Source organism: Equus asinus, chromosome 16 (assembly GCF_041296235.1).
Source record: "Equus asinus isolate D_3611 breed Donkey chromosome 16, EquAss-T2T_v2, whole genome shotgun sequence".
NCBI classification, from domain to species: domain Eukaryota; kingdom Metazoa; phylum Chordata; class Mammalia; order Perissodactyla; family Equidae; genus Equus; species Equus asinus.
In genome coordinates this window covers 24837068-24861915 of record NC_091805.1, presented here as the reverse complement: position 1 = coordinate 24861915, position 24848 = coordinate 24837068, and the positions used below count along the sequence as shown (strand labels likewise).

General features: G+C 39.0%; 1 protein-coding gene across 1 annotated transcript; it reads left to right on the top strand.

Moving 5' to 3' along the window:
* The first annotated feature begins 8202 nt into the window (after positions 1-8202).
* LOC139040382 (guanylate-binding protein 6-like) lies at positions 8203-22752 on the top strand. Its single transcript, XM_070486786.1, has 11 exons — positions 8203-8461; positions 11724-11941; positions 12682-12809; positions 15257-15366; positions 15568-15764; positions 17106-17351; positions 18080-18360; positions 19061-19273; positions 20239-20341; positions 20662-20855; positions 21827-22752. The coding sequence occupies exons 2-11, from the start codon at positions 11752-11754 to the stop codon at positions 22052-22054; spliced, it is 1890 nt and encodes a 629-aa protein (XP_070342887.1). The 5' UTR covers positions 8203-8461; positions 11724-11751; the 3' UTR covers positions 22055-22752.
* Positions 22753-24848: the final 2096 nt, after the last annotated feature.

The following is a 24848-nucleotide window of genomic DNA, read 5'->3' as shown; positions in this document are numbered from 1 at the left end:
ATCTGTATATCTTCTTTGGAAAAATGTTTGTTCATATCCTCTGCCCATTGTTTGATCGGATTGTCTGTTTTTTGTTGTTGAGTTGTATGAATTCTTACATATTTTGGATATTAACCCCTTGTAGGATATATGATTTGCAAATACTTTCTCCCAATTGGTGGGCTGTCTTTTCATTTTGTTCATTGTTTCCTTTGCCTTGCAGAAGCTTTTAAGTCTGATGTAGTCCCATTTGTTACTTTTTCTTTAGTTTCCCTTGCCTTGGTAGACATGGTTTCAAAAAGATGCTGCCAAGACCAAGGCCAAAGAGTATACTGCCTGTATTTTCTTCTAGGAGTTTTATGTTTTCAGGTCTTAAATTCAAGTCTTTAATCCATTTTGAGTTAATTTTTGTGAATGGTGCAAGATAATGGTCTACTTTCATTCTTTTGCATGTGGCTCCAGTTTTCCAAACACTGTTTATTGAAGAGATGTCCCTTTCGCCCTCGTATGTTCTTGGCTTCTTTGTAGAAGATTAGCTGACCATAGATATATGGTTTTCTTTCTGTCCTTTCGATTCTGTTCCATTGATCTGTGTGTCTGTTTTCTGCCAGTATCATACTGCTTTGATTTCTAAAGCTTGTAGTATATTTTGAAGTCCCTGATTGTGATGCCTCCAGCTCTGTTGTTTTTTCTCAGGATTGCTTCGGCTATTTGAGGTCTTTTGTTGTTCCATATAAATTTTGGGATTCTTTGTTCTATTTCTGTGAATAATATCATTGGGATTCTGATTGGGATTGCATTGAATCTGTAGATTGCCTTAGGTATTATGGACATTTTTGCCTTTGTTTATTCTTCCAATCCATTAGCATGGCATATCTTTCCATTTCTTTATATCATCTTTAATTACTTTCAATAATATCTTATAGTTTACAGTGTATAGGTCTTTCACTTCTTTGGTTAAATTTATTCCTAGATAGCTTGTTCTTTTTGTTATGATTGTAAATGGGATTGTATTCTTGACTTCTCTTCCTGCTAGTTCATTGTTAGTGTATAGAACTGCAATTGATCTTTGTAGGTGATTTTGTACCCTGCAACTTTGTCCTCATTGTTGATTATTTCTAATGATTTTCTGATGGATTCCTTAGGGTTTTTTATGTTTAGAATCATGTCATCTGCAAACAGCAAGAGTCTAATTTCTTCCTTTCCAATTTGGATTTCTTTTATTTCTTTTTCTTGCCTAATTGCTCTGGTCAAAACCTCTAGTACCATGTTGAATAGGAGTTGTGAGAGTAGGCACATTTGTGTTGTTCCTGTTCTCACAAGGATGGCTTTCAGTTTTTCACTGCTGAGTATGATGTTGACTGTGGGTTTGCCATACGTGGCCTTTATTATGTTGACATACTTTTCTTCTATACCATTTTATCAATGGTTTTTATCATACAGGGATGTTGGATCTTGTCAAATGTTTTCTCTGCATCTTTTGAATTGTTCGTGTGATTTTTATTTCTCATTTTGTTAGTGTGGTGTATCACATTGATTGACTTGTGGATGTTGGACCATCCCTGTGTTACTGGAATAAATCCCACTTGATCACGGTGTATGATCCTTTTAATATATTGCTGTTTTTGGTTTGCCAGTATTTTATTGAGGACTTTTGCATCTATGTTCATCAGGGACATTGGTCTGTAATTTTTCTTCTTTGTGCTGTCTTTATCAGTTTTTGGGGTCAGGGTAATGTTTACCTCATAGAATCACTTAGGAAGCATTCTGTATGTTTCAGTTTTTTGGAATATTTTGAGAAGGATAGGTCTTAAATCTTCTTTGAATGTTTGGTAGAATTCTCCACAGAGGCCAGTGGTCCTGGAGTTTTTTTGTGGGGGAGGTTTTTGACTACTGTTTCAATCTCTTTACTTTGGACTGGTGTATTCAGATTCTCCATTTCTTCTTGATTCAGTTTTGGGACTTTGTATGAGTCTAAGAATGTATTCATTTCTTGTAGGTTATCCAATTTGTGGGCATATAGTTTTTCATGGTATTCTCTTATAAGCCTTTGTATTTCTGTGGTATCCATTGTAATTTCTCCTCTTCATTTCTAATTTTATTAATTTGAGGCTTCTCTCTCTTTTTCTTAGTGAGTCTGCCTAAGGGTTTGTCAATTTTGTTTATCACCTCACAGAACCAGTTCTTAGTTTCATTGATGCTTTCTTCTGGGTTTTTTTTTTTTTTTTTTTTAGTCTTTCATTTATTTCTGCTCTAATTTTTATAATTTCCCTCCTTCTACTGACTTTGGGCTTTGTTTGTTCTTCTTTTACTAGTTCTGTTAGCACAGTTTAAGATTATTTATTTGAGATTTTTCACATTTGTTGAGGTGGGCCTGTATTGCTATAGCTTTTCCTCTTATAACCACTTTTGCTGCATTCCATAAGAGTTGGTATGTTGTATTTTTATTTTCATTTGTCTCCAGGTGCTTTTAATTTTCCTTTGATGTCTTCATTGACTCGAGGGTTGTTCGTAGTGTGTTGTTTAGTCTCCACATATTTGTGACTTCCTCAGTTTTTTTCTTGTAGATGATTTCTAGTTTCTTAGTGTTGTGGTCAGAAAAGATGCTTGAGATGATTTCAATCTTCTTAAATTTATTGAAGCTTGCCTTGTTTCACAACATATAGTCTATCTTTGAGAATGTTCCATGTGCACTTGAGAGAAGAATGTGTATTCTGTTTTTGGATCGAATGTTCTCTTACATCTATTATGTCCATCTGATCAAGTGTTTTGTTTAAATTCACGATTTCCTTGTTGACTTTCTGTCTGGATGATCTGTCCATAGATGTAAGTGGGGTGTTGAGGTCCCCTACTATTATTGTGTTGCTTTTAATTTCTCCCTTTATGTCTGTTAATAGCTGCTTTATATACTTTGGTGCTCCTGTGCTGGGTGCATATATATTCACAAATGTTATATCCTCTTTATGGAATGTCCCTTTTATCATTATATACTGCCCCTCTTTGTCTCTCATTGTCTTTTTTATTTTGAAGTCTGCTTTGTCTGATATAAGTATGGCAACATCTGCTTTCTTTTATTTGCCATTTGCTTGAAGTATCATCTTCCATCTCCACTCTGAGTGTATGTTTGTCTTTAGAGCCTAGATGCATTTCCTGGAGGCAGCATATTGCTGGGTCTTGTTTTGTAATCCATCCAGCCACTCTTTGTCTTTTGATTGGAGGATTCAATCCATTGACTTTTAGAGTGTTTAGAGATATCTGAGGGCTTAATACTGACATTTTATTTCTCGTTTTCTGGATGTTCTATATTTCCATTGCTTTTCTTCCTTTGTATTTCTGACAGCCATTTCATTTGGTGGTTTATGTGATGGTTTTTTCAGTTTTCTTTTTATTTATGAATTATAGCTCTGCTCTGATTTTTTTTTTAGTGGTTACCATGAGGTTTGTATAAAAGATCCCATAGATGAGAGAGCTATTGTCTGATAGTCTCTTATCTCCATGAGCCTGATGAGGTTCCATCTCCCAACTTCCCCTTCTGAGTTATTGTTGTCACAAATTATTCTGTATTGTGCTGTGAGTTTATTACTAAGTTGAAGTGTTTTTAGTTACTTTAGTTGCTTTCCTTTCCTTTTTATTTTAAGTTATAATTGAATATTTGCTTCCCTGTTCTGAAAGAGAGTTGCCATTTTCTGATTTTGTTTGTCTTTTTATCTCCTTTCTCAAAGCTTGTCTTTTTGTTTCAGGTGTGAGGTCATCTTTAATCACTTCTTTTAAAGGGAGGTCTAGTGGCAATGAACTCCCTCAGCTTTTGTTTATCTGGGAAAGCTTTTATTTCTCCATCTTACCTAAAGGATAATTTTGCCATGTAGGGTATTCTTGGCTATAAGTTTTTGTCTTTCAGTATTTTGACTATATCATTCCATTCTCTCCTAGCCTGTAAGGTTTCAGCCAAGAAATATGCTGAAAGCCTGATAGGGGTTCCTTTGTAGAGTATTTTCTTCTGCCTTTTTTTCTTTTTCACTGACTTTTGTCAGTTTACTATTATACACCTTGGCGAAGATCTTTTAATATTGATGTAACTAGACATACTATTAGCTTCATGTATTTGTAAGTCTGGTTCTTTCCTCAGGTTTGGGAAATTCTCAGGTACTATTTTCTTTGAGCAAGCTCTCTGCTCCGTTCTCTCTTTGGAATACCTATAATTCTTATGTTACTTTTTCTAATTGAGTCAGATATTTCTCTAAGAATTCCTTCATTTAAAAAAAAATCTTAGGGGCTGGCCCAGTGGCACAACAGTTAAGTTTGCACCATCCACTTTGGTGGCCCGGGGTCTGCTGGTTCAGATCCTGGGTGCGGACATGGCACCACTCATCAAGCCATGCTGTGGCAGGCATCCCACATATAAAGTAGAGGAAGAAGGGCACGAATGTTAGCTCAGGGCCAGTCTTCCTTAGCAAAAAGAGGAGGATTGGTAGCAGATGTTAGCTCAGGGCTGATCTTCCTCAAAAAAAAAAAATCTTAATTCTCTCTCCTCCTCCACCTGTAGCATGTCTGTATTTCTATCCTTCAAGTCACTAATTCTTTCCTTCATAACATCAGAACTATTTTAAGGATTCTAGATTATTTTTTTATTTCATTAATTATGTTTTTTTTCCAGAATTTCTCCTTGTTTTTTAAAAAATAGTTTCAATCTCTTTGGTGAAGTATTCCTTCTTCTCATTAATTTTATTCCTGAGCTCACTGAGCTGTCTTTCTGAATTTTCTTGTAACTTGTTGAGTTTCTTCATGACAGCTATTTTGAATTCTCTGTCATTTAGATTATAAATTTCTGTGCCTTCAGGGTTTGTTTTTAGAGAATTGTTATTTTCCTTCTGGTCTGAATTGTTGCTGTAGTTTCTCATGGTGTTTGATAAACCGATCTTTTGTCAATGCATCTGTGGTAATATTAGGTTGCAGCTTCTATCTGCTACTGCTAGGGGGAAGCAGGAGCTGTGATTCTGATCTCACCCCATCTGCTGGAAGTTTTCAGGGTACCATGGGCATTTGCACAAGCTGGGAGAGTGTCCAGGTGCACATGTCAATCTGCTGCTGCCTCTTCTTAGGGTTATGCCAGCTGCTGTGCTTGATGGGTGGGCTTCTCCCTGGGTCCAAGCCTGGGCCACTCCTTGGGGACACAGGGGCATGGTGGAATCTCCCCCTGCTGGGAAAGTAATCATGAGTGGGCTAAGGGATACTGTCACTCTTCCTACAGTCACTTCAAGCATGTTACCACTTTCTGGGTACAGTGGTATTATGAGAACTCATGCCAGCCAGGAAATATTTCGTGAATGTGTACAGGGCTGCTGGGGAAGGATAGGGGAGCTCTGACCTATCTCCGCCACTTCCTGGAGAGCCAGTCCATCCAACTTGAGATGTATAGCTGTGTGGGTCTCTCAGGTGTCCTGTTATGCTGTGTGGGTTTCCTCCATTGGTCAATGATTGCCCATTTAGTTGTAGTTCAAAGGGGGGGGGGAAGATAAAGAAAACAGCTCACTGTGTCATGTTCCTGACATCACTTCCTGAACTTTTTCTTAATCTAGAATTTTAAATTGTTTTCAGGACAAGGCTTTGCCTGAAAAGATTATTCAGGTTAGGTCACCATATTTCCCAATTCTGAGGCTTTAGTTACTTCCAATACTTATTGTCTGCTCATTTTGTCTCTTGCTTCTATTTTTAAACCCATTGTAGCAGTGCAGTCATGGTAGACAGTCAGCATACTGCTCTGTCCTACCTCAAGTCTCTTTCTCCTATCCTCTCTCAGGCTTTCTTCAAGCTGTGAAAAGCAGCCCATTATTTCACAAGCACAGGGTGTAAGTTTAGGGGGGTTTAAGAGCCATTTGGTAAGTCTCAATCAATGGGAAATATGGGTTGTTGGATTAATCCCTACATTGCCCTTCAGAAGATAATTCAGACATGCGTTCTAAATAGTTCTTCTGACTTTCCCTATTGGGATTGATCTCCAGTTTCCCACAATGGTAACCAACTCAATAATTCACCTTTTTGAATTTTCTGTTTCCCCTGTTTTACTCTCCCTTTTCCCCTTCTCCCTTTCTCTGGCTTCCTGTTATCACTCCCCAAATAAACTACATGTATTCAAGTCTCTTTTCCTGGGAGGAAGAATCCAAGTAGAAACACATTCTTTCTATAAGAGCTTAAGACTTTACTACTTCTCTCATCATTGAAATTAACCTTTAAAGAAAGTACGTTGTATCAATGTTTATGTTAGGAAACATATAGAGGCAAAATGATCATTGCAAACATATGATGTATTTGTATATGTGGATTTCTATCCTATTATAATCAAATTTCTATAAATTCTATAGTGATATCAATAAAGCACTTTTCACAGGAAAATTTACTCATTCACGTATTACTGGATATATTATGAATTTGACCACATGATGGCAGTACCTACAGGCCTTTATATCTTAGGTGTAGCCTTGTGTTGCATTCATAAGGAACAAGGAACTGTGTTGCTCCTTAATCTGTGCTTGGGATGGAAAGGCTATGTCTAGCACACGCAGGTGGAAATACCCCTGAAAAGTCTGTATAACCTTCACCAATGCCCAGCTCATGCAGTCTAGCTGACATCACCTTGCCATGTACCCAAATATTAGGCTTGCTCACACACTCACAGAATACCTGAGCAAATATCCCCTCCCCTCCAACCAAACCAGCCTCTTCTTCATTCCCACTGACTATACTCCATCAACACTTATTTCTCTTTGGCATATCTAGGAGCTACTGGTGGTGCTATGTTGTTGGGAGTTAGACAATTAGTTGTGCAGACATGTGGATGCATGGCCCAGGCACCTAGGCAGGAATTCACTTGGATGATGCTCAGACAGATGGAGTAAACACACTCCTTTCCCGCATCTATGTACCACAACAATAAGGTTTTTATATATTGTTTGACCCAAACGGCTCTAGAAGCAGACACTCAGATTGAGATTCTGGAATTGACCATTGACCTGTAAAACAATGATACATGGGGTGGTGATAACCCCTAGCATGTAGTAGCATCACATTTTTTTTTAAAGATTTAATTTTTTTCCTTTTTCTCCCCAAAGCCCCCCAGTACATAGTTGTATATTCTTCGTTGTGGGTCCTTCTAGTTGTGGCATGTGGGACGCTGCCTCAGCGTGGTTTGATGAGCGGTGCCATGTCTGCACCCAGGATTCGAACCAATGAAACACTGGGCTACGGGGCCAGCCCAGTAGCATCACATTTACTTAAACCAGAGGTGAGCAAACTATGGCCCATGGCCACCTCTGTCCCATTGTCAGCTTTTGTAAATGAAGTCTTATTGGAATGCAGCCACAGACATTGGTTTCCCTATTGTTTGTGGATGCTATTACTAATAGTTGTGACAGAGATCCTGTGGCCTGAAAATCCTGAAATATTTACTCTCCGGCCCTTTATGAAAAAGTTTCCACAGACAAGGAGGATGGTGTGGTAAGTGGAGGAGCAGAGGTGGGAGGAGAACTCGCTTCATCCTCACACAGCCCAGCTTCCTCAGGCCTCTCTCTGCTGCACCTCTCCTTTTCCTATTACACACTTGCTCCATTTCTTTCCTCACAACAAACGTGCACACCCAGTCACTTTCTTAGCCAATTGAATAAATTCCTTTCAAACTGGGCCAATTGGCTAAATTTCTAAAGGGGGTACCTACGGTCGGAGATGGTCTGTGTGTTGGGGAAGTACAAGAATGCCGTGCAAGGTGTCCATAGTGAGCATCTTTGCATAATGCAGTTAAGGGTTATTCATTTTTATCTTCACTTATCTTTAGTTAATTTATCTTTAATTAACTTATCTTTAGCTAATTATTTATTGTAAAGTATGCTTGTTTAAACACACACATATATATATAATATAATATTACATATATAATATATTTTATATATATATATATATATCAGGGAACATATTTAAAATGGTAAAAGCTTTGCACTAACAAAAGTACCCAAGAATCCTACTAAGAGAAAAATGCTTGAAATATTCTTGGTTTATAGAGCTTCCCTTACATTTGTGCCATGGGTTTTCCGGTTATTTTGTGCCAAGGACACTTCAGCCAACTAGGACAGATGTATCAAGAAGAGAAGCCGTGAAGCCTTCCAAGATGGGAGGACCAAGGAAAGCCACTGGAATGTGTTTCCTATGCTGCAACTGTTGAGTAACAGCTGACTTGTGCAACTTCCTCTCACCCTGCACCAAACACCCATATTCACGCTTTAAACTGCTGGTTTAGTACACTTCTGCTAACTAAAAATACTATGAAGTACTTTTACTTTCAAGTTCAGTTTTATCGTACCATTTTCTGTAGAAATTACTCACTTCCTCAGTCTGTTTTAGCTTTTATAAGGGAGGGATAGAGGTGGTAGGAGCAAGAGAGCAAGGAGTGAGAGGCAACTCAGAACTGCCTCGGACCCGTGGTGCTGTGGAGCAGGTACGTCCATCTTCTTTTACAGTCAGCTTTGTCTTGGACTCAACTCCTGATTTCTGATTCAAAGTGACAGCTGAGGAATGGGCTGGAAGGGCATGTTGCCTATTGTCTGGCCTGCAGGGGTCTGTGGCTGGCTTTAGTTCTGGGGAATCTCAGCTTCTCCATTTGGACCAGCAGCAGCTTGTTAATGTTCTTCCCTGATCCCATGATGGGAGAACCAAACTCCTCTCAATAAACCAAACTTCTAATTAATTCTCACCTCTAAGTTACTACTTTACTGCAATTCTTTATATTACTCCTGTTAAGGAAAATCTTTCCTACTAATGCTCAGGATCCTAGCTTATTTTACCTGCTCAAGCACTGGGCTCTTGCAATTGCATCTCCTCTTCTCAAAACACATTGTTTTTCTATTCTCATCAACGTATAAAATGTTTGAATATCTATCATCATAAAAATCTTTCCTGGATTTCACTTCCTTGGTTACCCTCCCTCATTTTTTTTTTGTTTGGGAAAAATATGGTTTCAATTTTGTTTTTCCTTGACTACTATTGCTGGTAGCATATTTGAAGTCAGGGATTGTGATGCCTCCAGCTTTGTTCTTTTTTCTCAGGTTACGTGGCTATTTGGGGTCTTTTGTTGTTCCATATAAATTTTAGGATTCTTTGTTCTATTTCTGTGAAGAAAGTCATTGGGATTCTGATTGGAATTGCATTGAATCTGTAGATTTCTTTAAGTATTATAAACATTTTAACTATGCTTAGTCTTCCAATCCATGAGCATGGAATATCTTTCCATTACTTTATTTCTTCAATTTCTTTCAATAATGTCTTATAGTTTGCATTATGCGGGTCTTTTACCTCCTTGGTTAAATTTATTCGTAGATATTTCATTCTTTTTGCAGTGATTGTCAACAGGATTTTATTCTTGAGTTCTCTTTCTGCTAGTTCATTATTAGTGTATAGAAATGCAACTGATTTTTGTAGGTGATTTTGTGCTCTGCAACTTTGCTGTAGTTGTTGATTATTTCTAATGATTTTTTTGGATTCTTTAGGGTTTCAAATATATAGAACTATGTCGTCTGCAAACAGTGAGAGTTTCAATTCTTCCTTTTCAGTTTTTGTTTTTTTGTTGTTAATATTGTTAATATTGCAATATTGTTAATATTGTTTCTTTATTTTGTGTTCTGCAACATTCCTGGATTTTCTTATTTGTTCTGATAGTTTTTATGTAATCTTTTCCATTCTTTGCAAATGGCTTTCTGCCAAGGAAGACTTTTACTAATTAGCTGGGCCTTTGTTTTGAGCCTTGGGCTTAACCTAAGGAGAAAACTTAAAGTCTTTTCAGGTGTTTTCTGAGCATGCATCTTCCCTGGCACTGTGTGTGTTTTTTTTCTCTTTTCCCATATACATGCTCTCAACCTTCGTTTATCTGGGAATGTCTTAATCTCTACCTCATTTTTGAAGGGCGGTTTTTGTGGAGATGGTATTCTATGACATGCTTTCCCCTCCTTTCAGCATTTTAAATACACCATTCCACTGCCTTCTGGCCTCCAAGGTTTTTGCTGATAAATTGGCTGATAATCCTATTGCATGTGATGAGTCACTTCTTTCTTGTTGCTTTCAAGATTCTCTCTTTGCCTTTTGACAGTGACATGTCTCAGCATGGGTCTCTAGAAATTTACCCTACTTAGAGTTTGTTGAGCTTCTTGCATTTGTTGATTCATGTCTTTAACTGCACTGTCACCACTTTGGAAACTAGAAGTGTTTCAGGAGCTGTGTGCCAGCAACAGGAACAAAGGCAACATATGTGTATTTTTTAAGATAAATCACAATATCAAACAACCATAATATCTTGCTGCAGGCATCTACAGGTCAGTCTCCCCGCAGCTTTACCAGGCAATGCCCACTGCTTTTTCCTGCCTGAGGTCCAAATTAGGTAAAACAGAGACCCGTCCCTTAGGCAGCTCATGACAGTTTAGAACTTTGTAAACAAAGTCTTCTCTGCTCCATCCAGTTTGAAGGAGGAAATTTGAAACTGGGCTTCTGCAGTAGATGATCTGTTTTGTCTTCACTGGTATTCTCTTGCCCTAAGCATCAGTGGATCCATCTCTCTGTAGTTTTCCTGAGCAATGCCCAGTGCTTCTTTCCACCTGATATTCAAGTTATGCCACTACCTACCCTCCCCAACCCCTGCTTGAGATCCATGTGAGGTATGAAGAGGTAGGCCCCAGACAGAATAGAACATTGTAAATAAGGTCTGCTCTATTCCCTCTGGATCAAGGGAGGGAATTAGGAACAGGGTTGCCATCTACTCCAGACAAAGACCACACCACACTGGGGAGTATGTGGGCCAGGAACAAGCAGAAACACCACAGAATTTTGTACCATTTTGAATGTGGCTTTTTCTTTTTTTTTAATTTTTAAATTTTTTTTTACTTTTCCTTTTTCTCCCAAGAGCCCCGGTACAAAGTTGTGTATTTTCAGTTGTGGGTCTTTCTAGTTGTGGCATGTGGAATGCCGCCTCAGCATGGCTTGATGAGCGGTGCCATGTCTTCACCCAGGATCCAAACTGGCGAAACACTGGGCCACCACGGCAGAACCCACCAACCTAACCACTCGGCCACAGGGTCGGCCCTGAATGTGGCTTTTTCTTGAATGGGTGTTTGCTTGGTTGTTTTAGACCTTTGAGTGTTTTATAGAACTACTGTAGGGTTATTCTAGCCAATATTTTGGTTGCTTTTGATGTCTCCTTGGGGAAACAAGAGCTTAAAGCTTTCTAGTCTGCCATTTTGCTAACTTGTCTAGGTTTTTAATCCTGGCTCTATGACTTATTCACTCAGCCTGTGTGAGATTGATTTATCTTATTTGCAAAGTGCGTATAGTAATTTCTAACTTGCAGGTTCTTGTAAGTATCAGTGCAGGTGGAAATGTAAAGTGTGTATCATAAGGCTTCATATATCGCAGGCCCTCAGTATGTAATAATGATTATTTGAGGTATTTGTTCCAGTACCTGAACAATTACTTGAGGTAAAGTTTATTACTATTATTACTATTGAAGTAAAACTTTTGAGAATGATAATACTCTATGTTTCATCACTAACGTCATCAGACCCTTGAGGGAATGATGAAAGAAGCCCTCTGCATTATGCTAATTCTAGCTTACATTTTGTCTCCTAGAAGGTACAGAAGTCCCACCCGGTTCTAGGTTGATAGGTGCTTTGAGTAACTCTGGGTCAGAGAATGACTTTGTAATCTTATTTCTACAGGGAGGCTCCTCTAGGTTGGTAGGTTGCCATGGCATCTGGACCCAACATGATGGCCCCCATTTGTCTGGTGGAAAACAACAATGAACAGCTGTCAGTGAACCAGAAAGCTATAGAGATTCTTGGCAAGATTTCTCAACCAGTGGTGGTGGTGGCCATTGTAGGACTGTATCGTACAGGCAAATCCTACTTGATGAACCGTCTTGCAGGACAGAACCACGGTGAGTGTTGCACTGGGTCAGGAACAAATTTCTTGACTCTAGTTATATCCCCCCTTGTTAATGTTCTTCCCTGATCCCATGATGGGAGAACCAAACTCCTCTCAATAAACCAAACTTCTAATTAGTTCTCACCTCTAAATTACTACTTTACTGTAATTCTTCATATTACTCCTGTTAAGGAAAATCTTTCCTCCTAATGCTCAGGATCCTAGCTTATTTTACCTGCTCAAGCACTGGGCTCTTGCAATTGCATCTCCTCTTCTCAAAACACATTTATTTTTTTCTATTCTCATCAACATATAAAATGTTTGAATATCTATCATCATAAAAATCTTTCCTGGATTTCACTTCCTTGGTTACCCTCCCTCATTTTTTTCTTTGTTTGGCAAAAAACAGGACTTCAATTTTGTTTTTCCACTTGTCCCTTTCCATGTCTCTCTTCAATTCACTTCTTTCTTTGAACCTCACCATTCTTTTGATATGCTCTTGTTATGGTTATCAGTGACCTATGGTTCCTCTTTGTATCCATCTTGGGCCCTTGCTTGGCATCATTCTAACTGTTAACATCCCTTCTTTCTTGAAGTAGGTGACACACAAAGTAGGACATTCTTGAAGAAATTAGAGAAAGCATCATATTGTATGCTGGGCTACTTACATTCCATCACATCTGACTTTGTAGCCCCTTGACTGCTTAGATCATCTGCTGTCACTGTATGTTGCTTTCTCCTGTTCCCTTGCAGGTTTCCCTCTGGGCTCTACTGTGCAGTCTGAAACCAAGGGCATCTGGATGTGGTGTGTGCCTCACCCCTCCAAGCTGAACCACACCCTGGTTCTTCTGGACACAGAGGGCCTGGGGGATGTGGAAAAGGTAAAGCAGAGAATCACAGACAGATCCTTTTTATTCTAGATTGTCTCCTTATCTCTTCATGATCCTTTGTAATTTAACTGCTGTGATCTGTTTGTAAAAGCTAGAAATTCAACTACGGTAAATGAGACACACTTTTGATTTGTTTGAGTCTCACTTCTAGGTAAGATAAGATACCATGGCATATTAGATAAAGTCTTTTGTTTCTTTGTACTGTGTGAATAATTTGACTCATTTTAATAAATAGTTATTGAACAGCTGAGTTCCAGGCCTCTGAGCTTAGTACTCTAGATGTTAGTGACCAGAGTAAAGGTCCTGCTCTCAAAGAGTCTTCAGTCCAGTTAAGAAGACCATACACGTGTAGTGAGATTTAATAAAGAGTGATTGGGAAAAAAAGCAGGTTGCAGAGAGGAAGAAGTTGCACTGCACTGCAATCCTTGACGTCTGTCATTTACATGGGCGCTCTGTGGCTGGAGAGGCCCTTTTGAGTTACCCTGAGTTGGGACAAACATGCTGATATATCATTGAAAGGCTGCTCTGGAAGCCTTTCCAATTAAGAGGGCTGATCCCCTAGGGCTGTCTTCCATCAGCACTCCCAACAACTGGAGAAACAAGCCCTTCAATCTTGAAAGGTGATCCAGGCAGTACATCACAGTTTTTACCACGTACAGTTAAGCATAAGGCGCCTTGGTAGGAGCGAGGAGAAACATCAACTCCAGCCATGGGTGAGGAAATATTTCTGATTCACCTTCTGAGCTATCAGATGAAGTGTGTATTTGAGGGTGGGAGTTAAGATTTGGGTTTACATTTCTTATGCTGAAGCTCATCAACCATCCACAGAGCATTCTGGAAGGCTTTGAGACACCTCTGAATGTACTAGTTCTAGAAAAGCACATGTCTTTGTCCTACAAGAAACATTTTAAGATGGATTTTTGGTATTTTAGCTTTCCACTAATGGTTGAAATAAATGAATTCTCCTTTTTTCACCTACTTTCAGACTTATTTGGAAATTGTATCCCAAATTTCTGTAGCTCTTCATTTCTTCCCAAAGAGTAGTTACAAATTGTGTTTATTTTTAAAGCTGTATACCAAACAATGATATAGTCTTGTCTAAATAATTTATTGTTTGTCATAAGTGCCACTTCTTCTCCTAATTGATTACTTTAAAAAATTGAGGTTTGGGGAAATTAAGGAATAGACTATTTTTCCTCCAAACTCCAAGTTGGAGTCTTCTAAACACAAATCCAAGTTTTTAGATTTACTCTAAGGAACAGCTTTACACACTTTTTATAGTAGAAATAATTTCTGGATTGTGCTGTTGTATAAACAATGATGTAATTTGCACAAACAAATGAGCCTGGCCTTTAGGGCTGTTCATCAGGCTGCGCTAGAGGTTACCACCCAGACTTCACTTCTGCACCTACCCTCTGCTCCAGTCAAATCTAATAACTCTATTTTTATTGCAAAGACTCTTGTATGCTACCATCTCTAATTTTGCTTCTGTGGGTCTGTCAGGCTCACATTCAACTAATTCTTTAACACTCAGCTCAAGACCAACTTTCATAGCTCTGTTCTTCCTTGATAGACTTATAAAATTTTCATTTAATACTATAACTAAATGTTACACTGCTTATATACATTACTAAGATGTAAACTCTTTATAGATAATGTCATCTTTGTTGCAATCATGGTTGTGGATGTTTGTCATTGCTTTGAAATACTCATCTTGAAAGTAACAGCTGTCTTTTTTTTAAGATTTTATTTTTCCTTTTTCTCCCCAAAGCCCTCCAGTACATAGTTGTATATTTTTAGTTGTGGGTCCTTCTAGTTGTGGCACGTGGGACGCTGCCTCAGCATGGCCTGATGAGTGGTGCCATGTCCATGCCCAGGATCTGAACCGGCGAAACCCTGGGCCGCCCAGGCGGAGCTCGCAAAGTTAACCACTCAGTTACGGGGCCGGCCCCAGACAGCTGTCATTTTTAACTTTGCTTTTTTAAATCTAAGAACAGTGGGAAACATTTAGTAGCTTCCTATGAATACTTATTGATTGGCTATAATTTGAATACTCAGTTATGCCAACTATAGTATATTTTATATGGCCTATGATTAATAAAGATGTGAAGAATGAATAAGTGCTAACACTCATCATTAAATAGGTAATTACACCCCAGGTATGGTACTAGTTTTTCTATACTATTCTCCTCTATCCAATTAAGGAAAGAGAAGGCCCTATGAAGATTAGAATTTTTTTATATATGAAAAAATAACAATCACAAGAAATGTCTTTGTAATTGTCAGAGCTGATATCTGCATTTATGTCTGTCTTCAAATATTTCTTTGCTTGGTGAGTATGTTAAGTGAAATAATAAAGGAAAAACTGATAGAATAAGTGTCTGAATGAAGTGATAAAGAGTAAACTCCTAAATCTCTTGCTCAAATGTGCTTTCTAGGGCGACCCTAAGAATGACTCGTGGATCTTCGCCCTGGCTGTGCTTCTGTGCAGCAGCTTTGTCTACAACAGTATGAGCACCATCAACCACCAGGCCCTCGAGCAGCTGCAGTATCCTGCCAGGAAGCCAAACACCCAGTTTCATTGAGATTATGGGAACGGAGATGGAGTCAGTTTCTTTTCCCCTGTCACTTAGTTGGCTTTGGTGGAGTAGAAGGGACCCAGGGCAAAAGAGAGTGTTTATAATAATTTTTTATTAGAGAAATGTGGGAATTGTAGGCAGGGAGTTTCTTTTCCTTAACTACATCCTAGTTATGTGACAGAGCTCACAGAGCTCATCAGGGCAAAGTCTTCCCCAAGACCTGATGAAGTACAAGATTCCACAGAGTTTGTGAGTTTCTTTCCAGACTTTATCTGGACTGTACGGGATTTCACCCTGGAGCTGAAGTTAGACGGTCACCCTATCACAGAAGATGAGTACTTGGAGAATGCCTTGAAGCTGATTCCAGGTATCAGAGGATGGGCTGGGCAATTGATAGTCCAATAAAGGGTGGGATGTCCTAAATACTGGCCATCATCTTTGGGGTTGCATTTGTATTTGAGACTAGGTCAAAATCTGTAGAAATGGTGACTGGAAGGTGGGTTGAAAAGCTCTAGAGACAGGAGTTTAAGTTCACTTAAGAAAATTAGAGCCTAAAGTAGAGTAAAATGATTCAAAACCAATTTCTCCTGCTCACAATAGGTAACTTAGCATCCGGATTACAATGGGTGCTAAAACTTTCTAAAGGCAAGACACTTGTACTCCCTAACTTGGCTTCTGCTTTTCTATGTTGAGGAAAACAACAACTTGCTAGACATGAAATTATAATGAAAAGCTTATCAAAAGAAAAAAATATCTTTCATGCAGTTAGGTACTATTCTTCCAAAATAGGGATATAACTTTCTAATGCCTGCATGGAGATATCATCTACAAAAATGACAGTGTTCTAAATAAACCTGAAGAAGTATGTGTCTTTTCAATCTGCGCCTTTGCAATATTCCCGATAATTATCAGAACATTCATTTTACTTTCAATATTATAGCTTTCTCTTAATTCCCACATATTTACCCATGCTATAATTTCAAAATGATACATTATTTTAAGGGTTATATTTACATGGATGTGTATTTGATGAACCTTGAGAGAAACATCAATTCTGATTTATTCATTCCTGCTTTCATGTTTCTATCTATGCTTTCTCAAAACTTTTATTGAGAATTTGGCTAGGCAGAAGAGCAACAATGTCAAATCAAATATAGTCATTTACCTCAAAGAGTTTACAGATTAGTGGTGACATCTGAAAATTGCGTTTTAGTTACATTTACTCTTCAGAGGTTTTTGCTAAAAGTAGCTAACACTGTACACGTTATTTTTAGCATCAAAATAGTTTTCTTTAAATAATCAGGGTTTCATTCCTAATATTCTTAATATCATGCATTGTCCCTTGTTTGTGGATCCTCTTTTTGGACCCACAGCTCAATTTCAACATGGGATCAAGTAGATTAAAAAGTTACATTTGACCTTTCATCCTTTTAGCCATTTATTCAGTAAACATCTAATAGACAACTATTTTACCATATTCAAGTCTGGGGACACCAGCCATTGGTTCTTTTGCGTGGATCAGGTGTCTCCCCAAATTCCTCTCCAGAATTGTATAAGTCTGCTGTGCAAAGAATTATTGAATGTCTACGTTAAGGGAGTTAGAAGAGTAGAAGATGGCAAAGATTAAAAAATCTCTGTTATTTAAACCTTTAGTTCCCTTGACCCAAGACTCTTCTCACTGTAATCTCTGTCTTGTTCTATACTACAGGCAAGAATCCCAAAGTCCAAGCGTCCAATCTACCCAGAGAGTGCATCAGGCTATTCTTTCCAAAACGGAAATGTTTTGTATTTGACCGGCCAATAAACGACAAAGCACTCCTAGCTGACATTGAGAATGTGTCTGAAAACGAACTGGATTCTAAATTCCAAGAACAAATAAACAAGTTCTGTGCTTACATCTTCACCCATGCAAGACCTAAGACTCTTAGAGAGGGAATCATGGTCACTGGGAATCGTGAGTCTCCTTTTCGCATTTTTGTAGGGCCAAACATATGGTGAATATATTATACGATGTGTTTTCCAAAATTTTTGTTTGATTCTATATGGAATTCTGAGTATACACATATCCATACTGCAAGAAAAAAATATGTATATTCTATAGTTATTTCACTTTTGGGGGTTTACAAATCCTTCTTCAAAGTTGCAAACTTTGTCACTGATATCGGTGGCTTCCACTTATCTGAAGAATTTCTCCACTGAAAATAAAACCACTAACTGGGTGTGAAAACAGAATATACTATTTTCTCAGGGGACATCCTATATGATAAGTGTTCTTTGCAAGGAGAATATGAAAGATATTTTTGGAGTTTAGGGTAGTCTCAAAATAAAGATTAGCCCATAAATCCCTGAAAATCCATTCAAAGCATCAGAATTAGAAATAAGTATAAATCTGATTTACTCTGCCTCATCTGTCTACCTATGCAATCTATGTTTTCTTTAATTTTGTTAATGGGAAACTATGTTTTCCAGATACCACTTTGTATATTAGATAAAGGTAGATTTTTAATTTTTTAGCCCTGTGGTCTGAGAACCATAAGAATGAAAAGTCAGTAGGAAAACGGAAGTGATAATAGTAGAAGGAGGTGGGGGCGTGTGTGTGACTTTAGAAATGTACTCTCAGAACCTTGGATCCTGTTGAGTGACGACTTGGTACTTATCCCTTCAATTTTGTGGCTTATTCAGGGCTGAGGACTCTGGTGGTGACCTATGTGGATACCATCAATACTGGAGCAGTGCCTTGTTTGGAGAATGCAGTGAGAACTCTGGCCCAACTTGAGAACTCAGTGGCCATGCAGAAGGCAGCAGACCATTACAGTGAGCAGATGGCCCAGAAATTGAAGTTGCCCACAGACACACTCCAGGAGCTGCTGGACGTGCACACAGCCTGTGAGAGAGAGGCCATTGCAGTTTTCATGGAGCACTCCTTCAAGGATGAAAATCAAGAGTTCCAAAAGAACCTTGTGGTAATTTGTCTTAGTATTTACTCTTTGTGACCCTCCCCCTTGAAGAATGAAGCCTAGAAGTGCCTTTATTGACCCTGTAGCTTGTCTCTTACTCAAGGATAAAGTAGTCTGGATTCTTATAGGGGATAGAGTTTCAAAGGATTACATTTTTCTCCTCCCAAACCTCAGATATTTTGTCTAGAAATCTGTGTGATGCAAGGAAGCAAAATCAGTATAGATAGCCTCCTGAAGTGAATATTTCTGTGGATTCCACGCCTGCCCAGAACACCCAAAAGTCATTCCTGAGGTGGTTGTTTTTTCTGAGAACACTCTTGCATTCCTGGGAACCAAAATTTCTCTTATGGGACCCTCAATCTAGGCCATTTTCACCTTATATTGCTCCTTGTTGTATCATTGTAGTTAGAATCACTGAACGCTACAGCTGCAAGGAACCATAGAGATTAGGTAATGCAACGCCAACATTTCATACGCAGAACTGGAGACGCAGGGAGGTTAAGAAGCTTCCCCATAGTCTTGCAGAGAGTTTTCAAGGTTGTGAGTAAATCAAGCCTCGTGATTCTTGTTTTATTCCATGTCCTTCTCCAACAGAATGCTTTTCTCATGAGGACTACAGTTAGACCAATCCTTCTCCCAGATTCTTTGGAATTTTATCTCTTCGGTACCTTTCTTCTGGTGACATCCCTCCACATTTCCCTTGCAGGAAATCATAAAGGATAAGAAGGAGGATTTCATACTGCAGAATGAAGAGGAATCTGTTAACTACTGCCAGGCTAAACTTGATCAGCTTTCAACGGTCCTAATGGAAAGCATTTCAGCAGGGACTTTCTCTGTTCCTGGAGGGCACAAGCTCTACATGGAAGCAAAAGAAAGGATTGAACGGGATTACTGGCGAGTGCCCAGGAAAGGAGTGAAGGTGAGGAAGAAGGGGAGCATCGGGAACCTGCAGAATAGGGTCAAGGGAGTCTCCTGTCAACCCGAGAGCACAGCCCCAGTTGTGGGTAATAAGAGAGCTTGGGGATATCATGACAGCTGTAGCTTTTAAGGTCCACTATTCGCTATTTATTCCTGAGGAGACTAGAAATGTTCATTTCCCAAAAGTGAGTACGGATATCTGAAATCTATTGAAAACAGAATAGAAATTATTCATTTCTTCTTACGACAACATGGCATTCAATGTGCCAAGTGCTGACAAGTTACAATTAAAGTCAGAGTCTTTGCACTCAAGGCTGATCAAAAGTGAGAATGAAGTCAAATACATAGACAGTTGCACACAGGGTGATAACACTTATGAACCTGCAGAAATGGGCTACATAGGTGGTAGTAACATGTAATAATGATAAAAAAATTAATGACAATAATGCAATGAATATGTATTGAACTGCTATTACCTGCAGGCATAGTATAAGCTCTTTTCCTAGACTTCTTAATTTAATCCTTCAAATAGCATTAAGAAGTATCTACACTTATTGTCAACATTTTACAGATCTGAACTGAGAGTCCCAGACAAGTTAAAATAACTTGCCTTAAGTAATAGCCATCAAGTGGCAGAGGAGAGAAGCAGCACAGATTAAAAGCAAAATTTCTCATTGGGAAGGAAAACTATAAAAGCACCAGAGATGGTGTGTTTGTAGAACTGAACGTAATTCTGACGGGCTGGGACCCAGAGTGGGTAGAATGAAGCAGACTGGCTGAGAGGCTGGAGGGAGACAGGAAGCAGGAGATTTGGAGAATCCGGTCAATCTAAGGAGCCTGGGCTCTGGGGAGGGAGCCACTGTAGAATTTTAAGCATGAAGCTAAAATTACATGGACATACTTGTTTTTGCAGCGTTAATCTCCCCAGTGGAAATCTAAGTTCTTTGCCTCTTCTTGGTTCCTCAGGCGAACGAGGTCCTCCAGAGATTCCTGCAGTCGCAGGCAGCAATAGAGAACTCCATCCTGCAGGCAGATAAAGCTCTCACTGAAGGAGAGAAGGCTGCAGCAGGTATGTGGCAGGGCTTAACTCACAACAGGGAGGGTCAGTTCCTGCAGTGTCGTTTGACAGGTGTGAGAGCAAAGCTTTCCTGAAACCAGGTGCTTCCTGTCCTTCTGTGGAACAAACTCCTAAATCTGAAAACAACAAGGAGCGTTGTGGGTGCACATCAGGCAGACAGGGCCTTTCTCATTCTGAAATGTGGTGTGGACACAGGGAAATTCTGAGGTTTCCCCCCTCCTCTTTCAAATTTGGTTCTCTCTCTGAACTCAGGAGGGTAGAGACCAGTCCTCACTTAATTTTCTTCCTTCTCTCAAACCTTCCTGGGGCAGTGGAGCGGGCCAAGAAGGAGGCAGCTGAGAAGGAACAGGAGATGCTAAGACAGAGACTACAGGAGCAGCAGCAGCAGATGGAGGCGCAAAAGAAGAGTCTCCAGGAAAACATAGATCAATTGGAAAAGAAGCTGGCGTGGGAAAGAGAAAACCTACTGAGAGAGCAGAATATGATATTGGAGCATAAACTGAAGGTAAGTACAGCCATGGCCTCAGGAGTGCTGGATGGTCATCAGTGTGCTACCCCGGAAAGGTTTGGGTGCAGGTCACAGCAAGACGTGGAAGGAAGCATCATTGCCCTTTACTGCTTGTGATTTATTAAAACTCCGAATCCTTTGAATTCTCCTTTTTTTCATTTTTTAAAGAAGATTTTGAAATCTCCATTTTACATAGACTCTGGAGATTTCAGGACAAGCATTGGCCGCTCCAATGTAAATGGGGTTTGAGCTGCAGTTTTGGGGGATTTTAGAATAATCTCACGAGGCCTGATGAAACAGATATCCCAACCATATGTATTTAACATGAGCAGCAACTGGTTTGCTTTACCAAGACCACTGCCAATTATTAGGAACCCTACCACCACCCAAAGATGCTGAGGTAGATCTATGCTGACATAAAACTATCAGAGATGTCCAGACTTAAAACACGGGGAAGAGACAGCTTCTAAACTTGCTGCATTGTCTCCAGAGGTAGACAATCTACTCACTTGATCATATGGCATAGGAGGAATTTTCTCAGTATCCGTCTGGACATGTTTATACAGATTTCTGGAACAGCTCATAAGTTCCCGTTATTCCTACAATTTGGATGACTGTACTATCCCAAGTGGGACTGAGAATTGGTGCAATCTGACCAATGCTACCTCTTAATTGGCATTTTTTGACTGGAACCTAATACATTTGTCCTCATGTCAGCCTTAGCATCCTAGAAAAACCCTAATGGTGTGTAAATATTAGGAAGTCTTTAAACTCTGCTTCCTCTCAATGTTGAGGTCCAAACCAGGAGTATTCCTAGTTTCAAAATCCTCCTTTCATGTCTGAGTAAGAGAGAGTAATTTTAGGATAAAACAAAGAGAGTTTGACAAAGCTCTTAAATACAGATGTAATTCTTGAAAAAATATGGATTTTAAAAATTTTACTTCCCTCCTCACTTTTTTTTTTTTTAGGTCCAAAGAGATCTCCTTAATGAAGGATTTAGAAAGAAAGCTGATGAGATGAATGCAGAGATAAATGGCTTGAAAAATATGATTGATACTTCTAAAAATGATGATACTCCCTGGGTCGCACAAATCTTGGACAGATTTGGCAATGAGGTCACTTCAGTATTATCTGCTCCTGCCAAACTTCTTGGTAATCTTGTGAAAGGCGTAGGCTCACTATTTAAAAAGAATTAACTTTCCTTTTGAAGAAATTATAGAATGTGGGTATATGCACTGGTTTATTTTGATTGTATGTTTTTCACTTTCATTCAGCAAAGTTTTAAAAAAGTGGCTATTAGAGGGTATCAGTGCCTGGCCCATGTTACATAGAATAAAGGCATGTACACTTTGATATAGCAGGTTCACCTTAGGCAATACACATACGCACAATCATATGTATACAAAAAGTTCAGGCATTGCTTTAAACGATGAAAGATTGGAAAGTACTTAAATATCCATTTATATAAATTGGTAATATGAATTTAACATATCCATATACTGGAAGACTATGTAGCCAGCAAGTAAATTGACAGTGGAGCTCCATTTTACAAATGTAGAACGATCTTGAAATTATATTTTAAATCGGAAAAAGTGAAGTACAAAAGAGGGTGTATAATGTGTTCACCGTAAAAAAAAATGTAATTATTATGTGCAGTCTTACATGTGTACACATAGAATACGTCTGGAATGATCCATTAGATGCTAGTAACATTGTTTTTGTCAGGGGAGAACTGAGTAGCATCAGGGGTGGGGGGGAGGACATGTTTTTCATTATATATTCTATCTTTTGAATTTTATGAAAAAAGCTTATGTTACTATTTCATAAATAAATAACAAAGAAGATGTAAAGTATAATGCCAATAATGATAATAATAAAAGGAATGTGAAATTCACTGTTAGATGATTACATTGCTCGTCGCTTCTAGAAATGACAGCTTGGTTAATGCTGGGTCTAAGGCTTACATCAGAATACTAGAAAGCATAAAATTTTCATTCCAATTTTTTCATTTTGGCCTTGATTTTTAATCACTTATATTTACTTCAAAACTTTCCCATTGCCCTTTGAAATCTCAGCTGGAGGAGCCTCTACTTCCTGTCTTTGAATTACACTTTTAAGTTGTTAGAACCAAATTACCACACATTAAGAATATGCATCAGTAAGAGGGATCCCATTGTCCTTAAAAGTGCAGTGGTGGCCTCTCTGCTGTAGGCAAGAGTGGAAGGGACAGTGTGCCATTGCAGAACTAGACAACCTCATGGTGTTGGGAATGATGAGCCCTGACACACGGATGCCTGGTGTTGGCACTTAAATATCAGAAGCCCAGTAAGTCCCACTTCCAAATACCATCACAATGGGACATTGAGGGTTAGGGTTTCATCACATGAATTTTGGGGGAACACAAACATTTAGTTTATAACATGGTTAGAGTGGCAGCCAGCTGTGCCTGATCAGAAAGAATTCTGAAGATGATAAATAAAACAGGGCATCTCTAGGTTCAAAAAAGACGGGAAGAAAACAAACGGAATCAAGGATGTTTATCAGAAGGCTGAGAGGTAGCCTCGGCAAAATGTCACAATCCCTAGCCTTGACCTAAGCCAATTTCAGACCATCAATCTGTCACCTGGAGGGGAGGGCAGGATCCCAAGGCAAAGAACCCTGCATCTCTGGGACAAGGATAAAGAATGATGATTTTCCAAGTTCTCCACCTAGAGGACCTCTGGCCGTTTACTTGATACCTGTGTACTGAGGAATGGGAATGCCCAAACATTTCAAGGACTCATGGAATCAGAATCCAAGTTGGCAGTGATGCCAGATAAGGGAAAGGCATCTCAGTCTCCCTGCTAAAGTAGGGGCACACGGCATCCAGGCAATCAATGCAGTCCTGGCCCAAGTGCGACTAAGTGGGGTCTAATAGCGTTTTCAACTAGAAGTATGGTTCATCTAAGGACAGGAACGTGGCATATTTTTCTGTACCTCTCCTCAGAGTATGTTTTGGCACAGAATGTACTAAATAAGCATTTGCTGGAAAAACAAGAAGTTGACATGTGTGATTGTTTTTAATTGCCAGAATTCCATGAACACTCCAATGATCTGAAGTAATAGTTTGGATTTTTGACACCAGATTAAGCTCTTTAAGGTAATTTAAAGGCTAGCAGAATAAAAGAAACTTTTCTGGTGAAGTCTCCTCTCTGTGACCTCGTGCATCAGTCTCTGCGCCTTGTGAGGCTGTTAACACATCTGCACTGGAGACTTTAAACAGCTCCATCCAGCTATGGCTTCAAGTGTTTAGAAAGAAGAGGGGCTTTGCCTTTTTTTTTTTTTTAAATGAATGAAAATTTTTTTTTTTTAATATCACACTCAGGATGTTGACATTGATCCAGTCAAGATACAGAACAATTGTATCACCACACAGATTCCTCTTTTTGCCTTTTATAGGCACACCCACTTCTTTCCCTCCCTCCTACACCCCTGCCCAGAAAGCCTAGAAACCAATAACCTCTTCTCCATTTCTGTGCTTTCATCATCTCAGGAATGTTATATAAATGGACTCATACAGTATATAACATTTTGGGATTTTTTTTTTTTGACTCAGCATGATTCCCTCGAGGTTCATTCAGGTTGTTGTGTGTATCACTAGTTCATTCCTTTTTATTCCTGAGTGATATTTCATGGTATGGATGTACGACAGTTTGTTGAACCATTCATCTGCTGATGGACATTTAGGCTGTTTCCAGTTTGGGGCCATTACTAATAAAGTTTCTATGAGCAACCATGTATGCACTTTTGTGGGAACCTGTTTCATTTCCCTGGGATAAACACCCAAGAGTACAATTGCTGGGTCATATGGTATTTGCATGTTTAGTTACAAGAAACTGCCAAACCGTTTGCTAGAGAGGAGTACCATTTACATCCTACTGACAATATATGAGTGATTCAAATTCTCACATTCTTGTCAGAGTTTGGTGTCACTATTTTTTATTTTTTTCT

Bases quoted from the DNA above. Each gene is read 5' to 3' on its own strand.
- LOC139040382 (XM_070486786.1), top strand. From the start codon at position 11,752: ATGGCATCTGGACCCAACATGATGGCCCCCATTTGTCTGGTGGAAAAC. The intron at 11,942-12,681 runs GTGAGTGTTGCA...GTTCCCTTGCAG, and splicing joins TCTTGCAGGACAGAACCACG to GTTTCCCTCTGGGCTCTACT. The intron at 20,342-20,661 runs GTATGTGGCAGG...TTCCTGGGGCAG, and splicing joins AGGAGAGAAGGCTGCAGCAG to TGGAGCGGGCCAAGAAGGAG.